Source organism: Myotis davidii, unplaced genomic scaffold (assembly GCF_000327345.1).
Source record: "Myotis davidii unplaced genomic scaffold, ASM32734v1 scaffold46, whole genome shotgun sequence".
Taxonomy (NCBI): domain Eukaryota; kingdom Metazoa; phylum Chordata; class Mammalia; order Chiroptera; family Vespertilionidae; genus Myotis; species Myotis davidii.
In genome coordinates, this window is record NW_006383006.1 from 6609075 (window position 1) to 6624384 (window position 15310).

Sequence of the window (15310 nt, forward strand, 5' to 3'; positions counted from 1 at the left end):
CCCACCCTCTCAACATATTGTCCTTGAGATTGAGCCATGTCCTTGCATGCATTAGTAATTCAATCTTTTTTGTTGTTGTTATTCAGTTATCTTCTATTGTATAAATGTGCCACAATTTATTTATCCATGTTCCTGTTGATGAATATCCTGTTATGTTTAATTTTTGGTGATTATGAATAAAGGTTCAGTGAGCATTCTTGTACAATTTACTTCGTGGATGTTTTTATTTCTTTTGGGTGAACACTGAAGAGAGGAATTATAAGATAAGTTATATTTGACATTTTAGGCTTTTTAATTTTAACCATTTAGTGGGTGTGTAATGGATCTCCTTGTGGTTTTAATTTTCATTTCCTTGATGACTAACAATGTTGAGCATCCTGATATCTTCTTTTGTGAAAATGTCTTTTCAAAAATTACTTACCATTTATTGTAAGAGTACTTGATTTAGCCTGAGTACACATCCTTTTGTCAAATATATGTATATTTAATGCTTAATTTTGGTCCTCGCTTGTCCTTTTACCTTTATCCATAACACCACTCTATGTATGATGTAAGATGTTTACAACACTATAATTCTGTTTTTTCCCCTGTCCTTGTTCTATTGCTGTCATATAATTTGTTACAAACCTCAAAATACAATGCTTTTACTTTTACTTGAAACATACAGGGGGGTGGGCAAAAGTAAGTTTTCAGTTGTTTATATGGAAAAAGACATGTTATGATTGTTACAATAGCTTTGTTAATTCAAAAAGATGTCATATGGCATAGTGCACTTAGAAGAAGAGGACAAATTATATAAATAAATAATGCAATAAATAATAATACAAAAATAAACTCTGTTTCGCATACTCATAATTGTAAACCTATTTTTGCCAGCCCCTGTATATCTTTCAAATAAATTGGAAAAAAATAGTATATATTTACCCATTCATGTACCATTTCAGGCACTTTTCAATCCTTGCTGTAGAACCAAATTACCAATTTTCAAACTAATTTCACTTCAGCCTTAAGAAGTTGGTTTAGCATTTCTCACAGTATAGGTCTACTGGTGATAGATTTCCTCAGCTTTGTTATGCAAATGTATTTATTTTATCTTTGTTTTGAAGAATATCACAACTGAATTTATAAAAGTCTAGGTTGATAGACCCTTATTTTTTTTTTTAAAGAAAACAGATTGTTTTGTTTTCCTTGAAAAGTCCGCTATCATTTTAATTGTTGTACCTCTATATAGTGTTTATCCATTTACTTTTAGAATATTATCTTATCTTTGTTTTTCAGAGTTTGTTACTAAATGCCTATAATGTGTGGCAATTATTCCTTCTAATATTTTTCCTGCTTCAGTCCTCTTCTGCGGAGACTCTGCTTACTTATATGTTTGACTGCTTGATACTCTCCCACAGGTCATTAGTGTTCTGTTCAGTTTTTCTTCAGGCAGTTTTTATTTTACTCTATTTTGGATATTTTCTTCATGTGCTAAAGCAGCATCGGAGCCCATTCAGAGACAGTTTCTATTGACTGATATTTTCCTGAATATAGGTCATACCATCTTATTTAGTTTCCTGTCTCATAGTATTTTGTTGAAAACCTATCATTTTCATAAATATATCATAATAAAAGTATATTCTGATACTTTCCGCTGGAAAGTTGCTGACATTTTGTTGTTTTTGCTGCTGCTGTTGTTTTAGAAACTTGCCTGGACTTAATAAGCAGAATCGGTCTTCTCCATGATGTCAGACAGTTGTTGTTTTTTTAATTCTTATTTTCATTTTATTAGTCTGGCTTCCTAGGGCTTGCTCCTGTGTCTGCATAGCTCAGTGGTCAACCAATGATTGGTGTGAGTTTGTGCTCCAGCACCTCGAGCCAGCAGAGCTCCCCCCTCTGCTGACAGATCTGTGTGTTCAAAGTTGGGCAGTTCTCAAGTCTGTCCTGGGTTTTCCTTCCTATTGGGCCCTCATGGGTCTCCCAAGTGTGTGTGTGTGGAGCCTCCCACACACCCGGGAGTCTAATCTGGGTCTTCTATCGTGCTCTCCTTTCCAGGATCTCCCCATTACAGGTCTGGTTAGTCTGCCAATCTGCTATTCACCCCAACTATGACTGCATCCCCATTTATTTCCTGCCAGACTTGCTGCTTTTGTTGACAGTCCAACTGGGCACGAGTAAACCTCTCCAGCAGGGAAGCTGCTGGTTTTTATGGCGGGCCCTGCCCTGCCTGAGCTGGAGGGCTGGTGAGAGCAGCCCCAGGCAAGAGTGCCACAGAATGCCTTTGTTCTTACCCAAAGTGTGTCAGTATTTTATAAGCAAATGCTTCTCTCAAGTTGTCATTTGTCTTTGCTTAGTTTCCAGAGCCCTGAAATGATTGTTTTTGACAATTCTACCCAATTTTATAGTTGTTTTTTGGGGGAGAGGATTTGCTGAACTTTCTATTTTATCATAGTCAGAAGTCTTGCCCTGACAGGTATATTTTGACAAAGGAAAAGAGAGGCAAAGAAGACAAAGGCCCTAGCATAATGAAGCTACTGGGAACAGTATTCCCTGGCTTTTTTAAACCCATCACCAAACCAACAGATCCAAGGAACTTTAAGAACTAAACATCTTTGAATAAAGTCATTTTTTTCTAACCAAATGACTCAAAAGGTGAAATGTGTTTAACAATATAAATAATTACTGTATCAAGGGAATGAGTTAAATAAATCACAGAAAAATAGATAATTACTCATTGAAAAATACATAATTGTTAGCACTTGGCTTATCGTGAAATTTTCTTATGATATTGATTATATTTCCTAAAAGACTCTAAATATCAGTTTTTTTCTTGATAGTTCATACAGTGATAATTGGCATCACCCTAACTCATATGTGTTATAGTAGTTGTCCTGTCCCTTGTTCCCTCATTTCTGCATATTAGGGACATAGAGAAGTTATGCCTTTCACCTCTGCTCTGTCTCTCTCAGATCTTTCCTAGGACCTCAGATTTCCTTACCTGGAAGCAGAGCCCCTTCCTTCAATCTGTGAGGGAAGGTAGTTAACCTTAAAGATGGCCCCTTGTCAATTCATTGCCACGTGGTTGGAGTAGTCTTCCCACTTATGCGAAGAAAGGAGTGTGGGGAAACTGAAGGCCCTGCCCCTGAGGAGATGGAAGGGAAAGGGGTGCTCCTGGGCATCAGGAAGCTGGGCCTGTTTAGTCTGAGGCTTCTCTGACATCACCCTGCTCACCTTCCTCCAGGCTCTGACAAACACTGTGAAAATCCCCGCCTTTGAGGGAAATCCCCTTGAGCCCTGGGGCATCAGAGGATAATGCCCACTCCTTGAGAGGGGCTTTGGGGAGGAGGAGGAGTTCCAGTCACAGCCAAATGATGCTCCCAGTACATGAAGTAGGAGTTGTCTAGTGACCTTACCAATTTTCACTAAACTTCTGCTAGGTTTCCTGTGATATTTTTTTTCCCTGGGTTGCAAGGATTGTACTAATCAGTCTTTACCTTTTGTTCTTAGTATTTGCATGTTTTGTCTCTATTAGATTTCAGGTTGGGGTAGGGTGGCATTTTTCTGCTATTCATTGTTAAATTACCCCCTTCCTTATTTGATGCAGGTCCTGCTTTTAATATCTAGCACACACTCATCAAACCAATTTTAATGATTGCTCTGAACAGAATACAAAATAATCTGGCAAATCACGAATGCAATGTTTCTCAGTCATAGCTGCTTAGTAGAATCACCATAGGAGTTCTTAAAACCTATGGTGACCATGGTGCACTGGAGACCAATGAAACCAGACTCTCTAGTGATGGGATCTAGACAGGTAGTGCTAAGAAGCACGGCTCCCATGGAAAGTAGTACTTTTATGTAGCATGCTAATATTTATCTTTGGTTTTTAATCTTAAACTAACATTTACCACATCCTTGAGGGACACATTGGAATATTAGCTGGCATAAATGATAGCAATGCAGAAACTGAATTATATCACAAGCTCATTGCAGTGTGTCAATACTTATGAGATCATGTTGGCCAAATGCCCCTCAGTGTCCTTGTATTCAGAAGTCGCTTGGGTGGCTGACAACCTGAGAGAGCAAATAACAAAAAAAGAGAACAACCTGGAGATATAAAACTTGTCAGATTTCAAAGATGGCTGGCCCATTGTATAAAATGCAGTGACACATTAGTACAAATATTTACCTTCACCTTTCTCCCCTGAGGTCTTTGTTCTCATGTAAGCACCAAATGGCCATTGACTTCTTTTCAAAAGGAAAAAGGAACTTGGTAAGACTTTCATTACCTTTTCTTTTTTTCTCCACTACCTTTTCATAAAAACTCTCCTTTTGAGACTGAGATTTCCTATTCTTGCTTCTTGAGGTGACATGATTGCCTCTATTTCACGCTCCTTGGTTCATTTCTCTAACCTCAAAGACAGGTGCAACTTCCTTCAGTCAGTGGAAAAAAATTCCAGCAAATATTTGCCACAGATATTTGCTAGATTCCAAACCTGCATAAACCAGCTTCTGATTTTCTCTCTTTAATGGGAAGATGAGTGGAGGAGTGAGGATAAGTCTTACGGGCCTGGAGGAATGTTTTCAGCACTGGATCATCTGGTACCTAGAGAGGTGCTAGCAAAGGGCATGAGACCACGATACTGTGGAAGCCTGCAACTTTGTGCTTGATAGAATGCTCTCTATTTGTCATAGGGATGGCATTGGAAGATGAGCAATCAGGAAGAAATTCTTGGCATGAGAGAGGGGAAGGCATGACTGTATCATTCAATAGAATTTTAGCAATTCCTTTGTAGGATTTGTGTGTGTTTGTGCATGTGTGTGTACGTGTAAGGGAGAGTTTTTTAAATTTATTTTTTCTTTGTTAATCCTCACCTGAGGATATTTTCCCTTTTTTTTTTTTTAAAGAGAGAGTGGAAGGGAAGGAGGGAGGAAGAGAGAGAGAGAAACATCAATGTGAAAGAAGCACATGGATTAAACCCTGACCAGAGCTGCATATTGAACCTGCAAGCTAGGTCTGTGTCCTTGACCAGGAATCAAACCCATGACACGTCAGTGTGCAGGCTGATGCTTTAACCACACACAGCCACACTGGCCAGGGCAAGGGAGGTTGCTTTCTAAAGTAAGAATCAGAGTGATTTCTAGATGTGTGAAGTGTTATTCTTGAGACAAGAATAGAATACTTCCCGAGGGTTCCTATTCAGCCTGTACTTCTAGAAGGTATTATGTTAGAGCAATTTAAAGCAAAAATTCAACTTTCCTTATTTCATGACTCAATGCCTGTTCCAAGTTTCTCCATATTTTACATTTTTGTTAGAAAGAATAAATGATAATTTGAAGCAGAAGGCTCAAGACAACCACATAGGACATGTAGGTTGTGCACGGCACATCCCACGGGGCCTCATTACTGAAGTTCCAGGGTGAGTACTATGCCCTCAAACCGTGAATTCCGTGGTCCTGGGAAAGAGACTGGCCTGTGTGCCAGCCCAGCAGGGTAGAATTACAGTTGGTGGTCTCCATCCCTGCCTGCTACTTCCAGTTGACTATGTATTTAAGGTTATTAGCAATTTTATTTTTAAGTCTGGTCTCTGAATTGCTAATTTAGCCCACCGTAGGGGAGAGAGTGTAGGTGTAGGAGGAGAATCTGCTGATCTAGCGAAAAAAGGTGCTCTGATAACATATGCATAATTTCTTTGGACAACAACATTCCTAGGAGGAAAGGTCAGTAGATGCCTTTGGTTATTGTCTCAAATTGTTCTCTTCCAGCTGATAACACCATAACCAGGGGAGCTATGAAGTATAGCAATTTCCCCAGTGGGCAGAAGTATGGTTTGCCTCATAGAACAATCTCAACCTGAAATGATTATTATTACTGTTGTTTTCTCCCAGTTCGTCCTGTCTTTCCCATTGTGAAATACTAGCAAAGTTCTCTCCAAGAGTCACAAGAAAGTAGTGGAATTGCTTGATTTGAGGGCCATCTCTTAGCCCAATCTCTGGACCACATACAGGTCTGAAGTCTGAGTGTCGCTTGGACCAAACTTGAGGTTCAGAGTTTTATGGCAGGAAACTGGAACCATTGTGGTGACTTCTACACACTTGTTCCAGGAGTTAGATGCTGTTGTGCTTTCAGTTCTGGCAAGGTTCTAGACTGTGTCCTCACAGGCATGGTAGGCCCCCTTCAGTGTGTTGGAGCACTGTGCTGAGGGCTAGATGCTCTGGAGCATAAATGGCCACAGACAGAATAAATGACAGAGCAGGACACAGGGAACTGTGTTCACTGTTGCAACTCTTCCCAACAACATCCTGCTTACTATGTGGCTTGGTCTAATTTCTTTTAAGCTCTGTGCCTATATATGGGTTGAAGACAATATATGTTGTTGCTGCTTTGTTGAATTTCTCCTCCTTTTGAGGAAGAAAACATAATTTGGAGTGCAGGATAGCTCTCTGGATTATCCAGAGTATTCAGCAGATTGATTTATTTTATTTTAAAAAATATATTCATATTGATTTCAAAAAGAAAGGGAGTGGGAGAGAGAAATAGAAACATCAATGATGAGAGAGAATCATTTATTGGCTGCCTTCCGCACACCCCACACTGGTAATCGAGCCCACAACCCGGGCATGTGCCCTGACTTGGACTCGAGCCGTGACCCTCTGGTTCATAGGTCAATGGCTCAACCACTGAGCCATGCCAGCTGGGCTATTCTGCAGCTTTAGCTCAGAGGGCCAGGATGTCTACTCAATGGCAATGCCCTAAAAGGCCCTCTCTAGAGCAGGGCTTCTCAAATTTTAATGTGCACGTGACTCACCTGGATCTTGTTACAAAGGTCCTGATGTATTAAGTCTGAGAAGCAGCCTGGTGTTCTGCATTCATAATAAGCTCTGAGTGATGCTGATGCTGAGGGTCTGAAGACCGCACTGAGTATCAAGACTCAGTACACAGTATGGACACTTCTAGCAACAGAATGGCCCAGGAAGGTTGAGTGTGGGAAAGAGCAGAATGGAGTGGAAATACTTTTCCTATGAGATTATAGCCACCCAAGCTCCCACACAGACTTGACCATGAGTCATGGTCACTATCCACCCAGACCCTCACTTCTCATTAGAAGGCACTCACCCCGGATATGCCTACACTGAAGCCTCAGGAATACCATGCCTTTCCCATAAAAAGCCCGGTGAAGAAATTTATGACTTTTGCAGCAGTAAAAAAGACAGGGTCAAGCTGAATTCTGAGTTGGTTTTGCCTTTTCTCCTGATCAACCACAGGGCAAATCAGAAGGTGAATCTGGTGGTTAGCTCCACTCTGTTCAACTCAGTGGATATTCATTGCATGTCTGCTTTGGGTCAAACACTGTGCTTGCTAAATATATGGATCTCTGATGAAAGGCAAAAAGTGGTCTCTGCTATTCAGAGACTTGCTGTATTATTGAAGCAATGAAAGGAAAACAGGAGAGAGCAGGGATAGAATTATGTGCTAAATTGAATGTAATCAAGTGCCAAACCTATGACACAAGCAGTAAGTACTATGAAAAGTTGGGTTGGGGGTGGGAGTTGAATGTTGGTTTAGGTCTCTGAAACCAGAGTTACAGTTTTTAAATGGAGTGCTCCATTGTTTGACTTGTATTGGGGTTTTGGAGATCTTACGGATACAGAATTTGGAGCTAGTGGGTGGGAAAGGGAAAGGCAGAGTCCAGCACAGAAACACAATTCACTTGTTTTCAGATACTAAGTGCCCCACAGTGGGTGCAAATCACACCTTTCACCCCAGACCTTCCCATCCCTACAGTGAATGAAGCATTTCTTTAAATGAAACCCCCCTAGGTAATGAGATCGTTGCTACACTGTGTTGGGTTTGACGGGACACTCCCACTGCTTGTAGGAGATTCAGACCTAAAGTGAGTTCTTTCCATAAAATGTGAATAATAATAATAGGGATTTAATGGGAAAGGCCATCTCAGGATCTCAGGGCAGATACCTTATAGTTTATAGATGGGGCAGACAAAAGGAAAAGGGGCTGGGAAAGGCCCTCAAAGGCAGAGAGGGAACCCTATCATTTATCTTGTCTGTGAAAGCCCTGTGGAAGAACAATGCCATTCAGTACTTATATAGCACTCTAAACCCTTTCATAAACATCAGCTGGTAAAGTCACATGACATCCCTGGAGAGCAAATGCACATTGGTCTTTCCCCATTTCTGAGCGTTAATTACGGCCACAGAACCTACATGTGTCTGGTATAAGACTCATAGATCCCTTGACCTGCCAAAATGGGTGAATAGACCAAATCCACAAGGCCAAATCTATCATGTGGCTTAACTGTGTCATTCATGAACCAAGCACCAATCCCCCATGCCTCCCAGTGTGAGGAACAATATCAGGTTCTCTGAGTTGTCCCATGGGACACCCCTTTCCCAACTAGAATTGAGGGAGAAGATAGCAACTTTCCTCCTCCCTGCCAAGTAGCCCAAGAGTTACAAGACTTCTTATTGAATGTTTCCTGCATGGGTTTTCCATATGGGGCGTGTTTCATGCTCACTTGGGTGTCTGAGACCTATTGTGGCAGTGCCGCAGGCCAGTGGTCAGCAAACTGTGGCTCGCAAGCCACATGCGGCTCTTTGGCCCCTTGAGTGTGGCTCTTCCAAAAAATACCACGTGCAGGTGCGCATGTGCAGTGCGATTGAAACTTCGCGGCCTATGCGCAGAAGTCGGTATTTTGTGGAAGAGCCACACTCAAGGGGCCAAAGAACCGCATGTGGCTCTTGAGCCGCAGTTTGCCAGCCACTGCCAGGCTAACCTGAGGCAGGAAGGGTGCTCCTGTAAACTTTGGATCACACCATCAGCTGTTTTCTGTTGATGGAACAAGGCTGATAAGAAACTGCCAGAACTTATCTCTGGGCTGAACTTGAAAGAAACCTTTTTTAAGTTGCTGGTCTTACCTTCTCTATGAAGAGTATTTGGAGGCCCGATAGTTTCCAAATTGGTAACTTGTAGGCCAGATCTGGCCCACAGATGCATTTTTTTTTTTTAGCTGTTCTTATGGTTTGTAAAAATCTGAATTATATTTTAACATTTTTATATGAGTGTATTTTTATATAAAAATTGGGATTTCTGGCTTCTCTTGAGAAAACTGAAGAGCTGGGAACTCTGAGTCCATGCTCTTTCTTGGGAACATGGGAACATTGATCTAAAGCTGTGGGGAAGCCCCTCACTCCTCACTTTGTTCCTACTCCCCACCCCACTGCACTCACTTATTTCTTCACTAGCCCAGACCCTGTGAGCTTTATTATTAATTTATTTTTTAACCTTGATGAGTCACAAATACAGCCTGCAATTTTTAAAAAATCTTGACCTTTTGGGTGGTGTGCCTAAGACAAACATGAGGTCAAGGTTGCTAAATGATGTAACTATCAACACTGCAGAAAGTGTTCAAGCTTCTTTTAATTTTGCCTTTTGATCTTATCTGCCATTGAGAACATGCCATACGCCCTTTATTTGAATGGATATATCCTTTACTACAATCTTTAAAAATACAAAAGATATCCAACAAATTAGCAGGCAGACTGTCCAATTCATATCTTTGAAATGTTCTGTTGCTTTTTTTTTTTCCAGAAAGAAATAATGTGGAGAGGAATGGATGCTGGGGGTCATCTAGTAGTCTCTGAAGGAGGGATGCCTTCAGATAAGCTTTGAGCATAAGAGAGAATATAATTTGTTCCCTTCAGTGACAGGGATTCCTCAGGGCCTACAAAAGTTTATGCAATTAAAATTTTTTATAACCGACTTGCATTTTTGAGCAAGCTTTGTGTGCAGATTTCCAGTCCAGATGCTAAATTGATATAAATGTTTGCCCATTAAAAAAATAAACAACTGATAAAATGGCTAACAGGAACCTCTATAGCCAGAGTCAAAACTTAACTGTCTGTGAGAGGTGCTGGGGATAGGGCAGTGCACAGGGCAGTGCCTGTCATTAAGGAGCTTACAGTCTAGCAGAGCAGATAATAAGTAAACAGATAATGGCAATATGATATGAAATGGGCTTTGTAGGATTCCATCATAGTGACTTCAAAACAAAAGACTTCTAATTGGAATCAGAATCAGTCCAGTCTTGTGAAAATATTATGTCCTGCAGAAGTCCTGTTCTTTAGCTAAAAGTTACTTGAAGCCAGATGGACTGGCATTAGATGTGTTAAAATAAATTACCAGTTTGACATAGTATGGAGTTTCCTCAAAAAATTAAAAATGGAACTCCGATTTAACACAGTCATCCCACTTCTAGGAATATATCCTAAGAAACCCGAAACACTCATCAGAAAGAACATATGCACCCCATGGCCATAGCAGTGCAATTTACAATAGCTAAGAATTGGAAACAGCCTAAGTGCCCAACAGCAGATGAGTGGATAAAAAACACACAAAACTATGGTATATTTACACAATAGAATACTATGCAGCAATAAAAAAGAAAGAACTCTTACATTTGCAACAACATGGATAGACCTGGAGAGTATTATGCTGAGCAAAATAAGCCAGCCAGAGAAAGATAAGTATCACAGGATCTCACTCATATGTGGAATCTAATGAACAAAATAAACTGATGATCAAAAATTGACCCAGAGTCGTAAAAGCATGAACAGATTGTTGAACCCAGAGGGAAGGCAAAGAAGGGTGGGTGGGAAGAGGTCAACCAATGAACTTGTATGCATATATGCATAACCTGTGGTCACAGACAGTGGGGTGGTGAGGGCCTGGGGAAGGGGGAGGATGGGAGTGGGCTTGTTCCCCCTAACTCTATTTACACCATCTACCCCAAGGTACTGGTAGAAGGCACTAGGTTAGGTTTCATAGATTTTGAGGGAACCCAAAAGCCTAGTGAGTTGTCCCTGAGATCTTGCTTGTGACTGACACATAATTTTTTTTTCTTTTCTTAAATTTTAACACTTCATTCTCTTAGTTAAAATATATATCTCATTTATTTGAGTGATAGGTATCTGGGATGCTGCTTTCATAGAGAGGAAATGTCAACTCATGAATCTAAAGGAGCAACCTTAAAATTAAGTCCTTTTTCCTTAAGAAAGGATGTGTGTACTCTTGGACAGCAACTTCTCAGGGCACCTAGATAGATTCTCATCTAAGGCAATTCTCATCTTAAAAGATAATTTGAAAATTGTATTTGCTACATCTGTGAAAAGTAAGATTCTGGTCATATAAATATTCAAATAGATAATTTATAAGCAAAATACAAGTATATTTTAAATTAGAAAACTTCCATATGCATTTTCTGCATTAAATATATATTTCTCTATTTGTCAATCTTTATGAAACATTAGCAAACATTTGAACTGTTTTTAATTATACTTAGCAGACGGTTTCTCTTTGAATGCAATTCTATGCTTAGATGGAATTGCATGCAGTCCTGCCTTTTATTAGGGTTACATATGACATTTTACCATCCAGCATTGCTCTTTAAAAAGAGGTCTGGAGGTGCATGATCATTTATAAGTCAGGTTTAGTAGACAGTTCTATTCTGACTAGAGGCCTGGTGCATGAAATTCGTGCACTGGGGGGTGGATCCCTCAACCTGGCCTGCGCCCTCTCGCAGTCTGGGACCCCTCAGGGGATGTCCAACTGCTGGCTTAGGCCCGCTCCCAGGGGCCATCCTTATTGCTGCTGCAAAGGCAGGAGAGGCACCAGCCATGAGCCTGGCTTCTGGCTAAGCGGCGCTCCCCCTGTGGGAGCGCACTGACCACCAGGGAGCAGCTCCTACATTGAATGTCTGCCCCCTGGTGATAAGTGAGTGTCATAGCGACTGGTTGTTCCGCCGTCAGGCTGAAGCCAGCTCTCTGACATCCCTTGAGGGGTTCCAGATTGTGAGAGGGTGCAGACCAGGCTAAGGAACCTCACCAGTGCACGATTGGGGCTGGTGAGGGATGCAGGAGGTTGGTCAACCAGGAAGGGACCGCAGAAAGGCTCCAGGGCATGTCTGGTCTGTCTCACTCAGCCCTGATCGGCCGGACCCCAGCAGCAAGCTAACCTACCGGTTGGAAGTCTGCCCCTTGGTGGTCAGTGCACGTCATAGTGACTGGTCAACTGGTCAACTGTCTACCCCCTGGTGGTCAGTGCATGTCATAGCAGTTGAGTTGTCTTAGCATATCATTAGCATATTACGCTTTGATTGGTTGAATGGCCAACTGGATGACCAGACACTTAGCATATTAGGCTTTTATTATATAGGATACATGATGATAAAAGACATAGGTCTCTGAATTTCCTAATTCACCACAACTTAGTTATATACCAGACATGAAAATCACATGGTTTAAGGTTAAAAATTGCTAGTACTTTTCACTGGGTTCATGAAAAAAAATAATAAAAATTCTTGGTAGGGTATATGGGGGCTATAGGTTAAGGACTGATTCTTAGAATTTAGTAGTCAAGTTTGAGTTACAATAATACGTTCATTGCCAACATATTGCTATACCTTCCAGCCTCAGCCTGCTGATCTGTTGTTCAGGGAAAGAAATGAACATGCTCCTATCCTAACTCTGTTACTCAAGAACAACACATATAGAAGTGAATGAATTTAACAATTAAAAATTTTGAGAAACACAGTCTCCAGCATTTGGTAATTTTTCCTCTCCCTGCCAAGTATACTAGTACATTCAAGCAACCAAGGATTGTCATATTTTCCCCTAAACCAAATTATCTGGGCAGTTGAATAGCAAAGGTGACTCAATGAGAACAATGCATGTGATGTATCTGGGAAAACCACGTAGGGGAAGCAGCACACCTGTTATGGCAGCATCTGTGGCTGTTCCCAAGGAAAGGAATAAGCAGAATAGGCACTTACTGTTAGTGACAGATGTTGTTCCACACCCCTAACCACAGAGGTTATGTCCATTTGTCCAGTAGAGGACTGTCCACCCCCATGGATTTGCTTTTTTAAATTTCTTGATCCTGTTGGAATAGCAGGCTATGGCACCGCTGTGGAAAAGCATACTATATACCCCATTGGTTAATGCTATAGGGTAGGATTTGGCAAGTAAACCTCCAGAATAACTAACTTAACTCACTGTATGTCTTCATGACTCTTTTGAATTTCAGATGTGGTTCTTATAAAAATGGCCCTAACTGCTTTATTAGTCTGCTTGGCCTGCCATAACAACAACAACAACAACAACAATACCAGAGGTTGGGTGCCTTAATAACAGAAATTAACTTTCCCATAGTTTTGTAGGCTTCAAGTCCAAGATTGGGGTGGCAACATGATCAGGTTCTGGTGAGAGCTCTCTTCCTGGCTTATAGATGATCATCTTTCTGTGTCCTAGAACAGTGGAGAGAGCATGATCTGTCTCTCCTGGAAAAAAAATGAATACACCTATCTCCACATTCTTCAAGACTGAGCTCAGCCAAAGTCTCTACAAAGTCTAAACTGAGCCCTTGTTTGGAGCTAAGCATTCTGGCAATTCCAACATGTAAACACATAATAATTATGTTGAAGAGTCCTTGAAGCCAGGGTCAATATCTTATTGGTTAATATATTTCCAATGCCTAGTATTGTGCCTGGCACATAGAAAGTTTTCCATAAAATCTGGGTGGTTGATAGAATAAAATTAAATCAGGAATAGATAGTATTGAATTGGTTTATTTGATTTTCAATAGTATTATTTGCCTGTGCATATGGGCAATAAAAACAACATCAACAAAAGTATCCTTCCAATAAGCTGGCTGTTTTACCTGGTGCCTTGTAAATATTAGTGAGCATGTTTCCTATTCCAGCGTGGGCCAAAAAACTAAACTCAGTGACTTCATTTGAGAGGCCTGCAGTTCTTTCATATTGAAAGCCATCAGAGTGAAACATGTTAAACGATTCAACTGAGAAATTCCTGGTTTCTATCTTTTTGTATCTCCTGGGTTTTCTTTTGTTCACCCAGTCACCTGCAAAAATCATCGAATGTTCAAATTCACAGTCGGTGTCTTGGTGACCTTGAACCTCTTGGTGGCCTGGAATAAACGTGGAATGCTCTTACTTAGCACTTGGAGCCCAGTCAGATATTGGTTTTCCTGCAGTGAAATTCTCCAATGCCAGTGAGAAGGGAAATCAGAAACAGAGGTCAGACCCCGTCCCAATATGATGAGTGAGTCACTGACAGAAATAGGGCTGGATACTGGGTTTCTCTGACCTAAATCCCTTATCCCAGTTATTAAAATGTGTCACTTCTTGGAGCTATGAAATTGAAGACTACTTCATTAAAATGATGAAAAGTTTGGACTTTAAAATGTTAGGGAGTGTGAGCCCCATTTAGGGCAAGAGTCAATTTTCTGATGCTCATACGCTCTGTGCAACTCATGTTACACCCAAGAGACTGAGTTTTCTGTACAAAGAGCTATGCCAATGCATTAAAAATCCTTGGGTTGCATGTTTCCTTGCTTATGACTTCCCCATTTAGTTGGTTCTGGCCCAACTCATTTGAAAGGGACATATGTTGGATGATTTTCCATGATACTGGTGTTTGCTGAAAGTCTACTCTGACAGGTCAGTGTGAAAGAACCACGTGCTGACTAACTCTTAAGTGTAGGAACAGTTTTGAGAAGATTATCCAAGACAATGACTTCAAGATCAAATTAGGCCATGGAGTTAGCCACAAGGCTCTGGAAATTCTTTGTGGCTCAGGCCCCTGGGGTGCCCTGTCACTGTGTTTGCCAGTAATGAATTTTACTTCCATGTGGGAGCTTTCAGGTCTTCTTGACACACTCTAAAGCATGTGTGTTTCAGTCATTCCCGACATCATTCTGCTCTTTAACTTGAAGAACAGTCTAAGTGAGTGAGGCTTGCTATAGCATCGAACCTCCTTTTAAACTCACATCTCTCAATATGATTCTGGACAGCTGACTCATAAATATTTCTTGCTAAGGAACAATGGGGGGTAGCCTGAGGAAATTAAACCCACACAAGTAATGACCAAACTTTATTTCATTCCATGTTTGAATACTGTCTAACTCTAAATGTTTTTACCAGACTGGTAACATATAGTAAAATCATTGGCTATGACTGTCCTTCCCTTTCTTCCTCTATCTTTCACTCTTCAGGTGTGGTGCTAACTGTAGAGATGTCGTCAAAAAGAAGTGACAAGAGAAAGCAAAAATTAAAAATCCCTATCATTTTTCTCTCCCCTGGTAATTCTATTTTAAAGCCAGTCTCTGCTTCTCTGGCACGGTCAAGCCAGAGTCATTCAGAGTTGGATTAGAAACCTCAGTAACACTGTGATACATGATAAACCCATGTGAATCGTTAGGTTACAGATAGTTGGCTCTAATGTCTTCATGCAAATG

The 15310-nt window shown here is 40.8% G+C and overlaps 1 protein-coding gene across 1 annotated transcript; it reads right to left on the minus strand.

Moving 5' to 3' along the window:
* Positions 1-14259: 14259 nt before the first annotated feature.
* Positions 14260-14703, minus strand: LOC102762236 (chromosome unknown open reading frame, human C15orf54). The gene is given in 1 exon segment (XM_006779646.1): positions 14260-14703. A coding segment is annotated over 1 exon segment (444 nt).
* Positions 14704-15310: the final 607 nt, after the last annotated feature.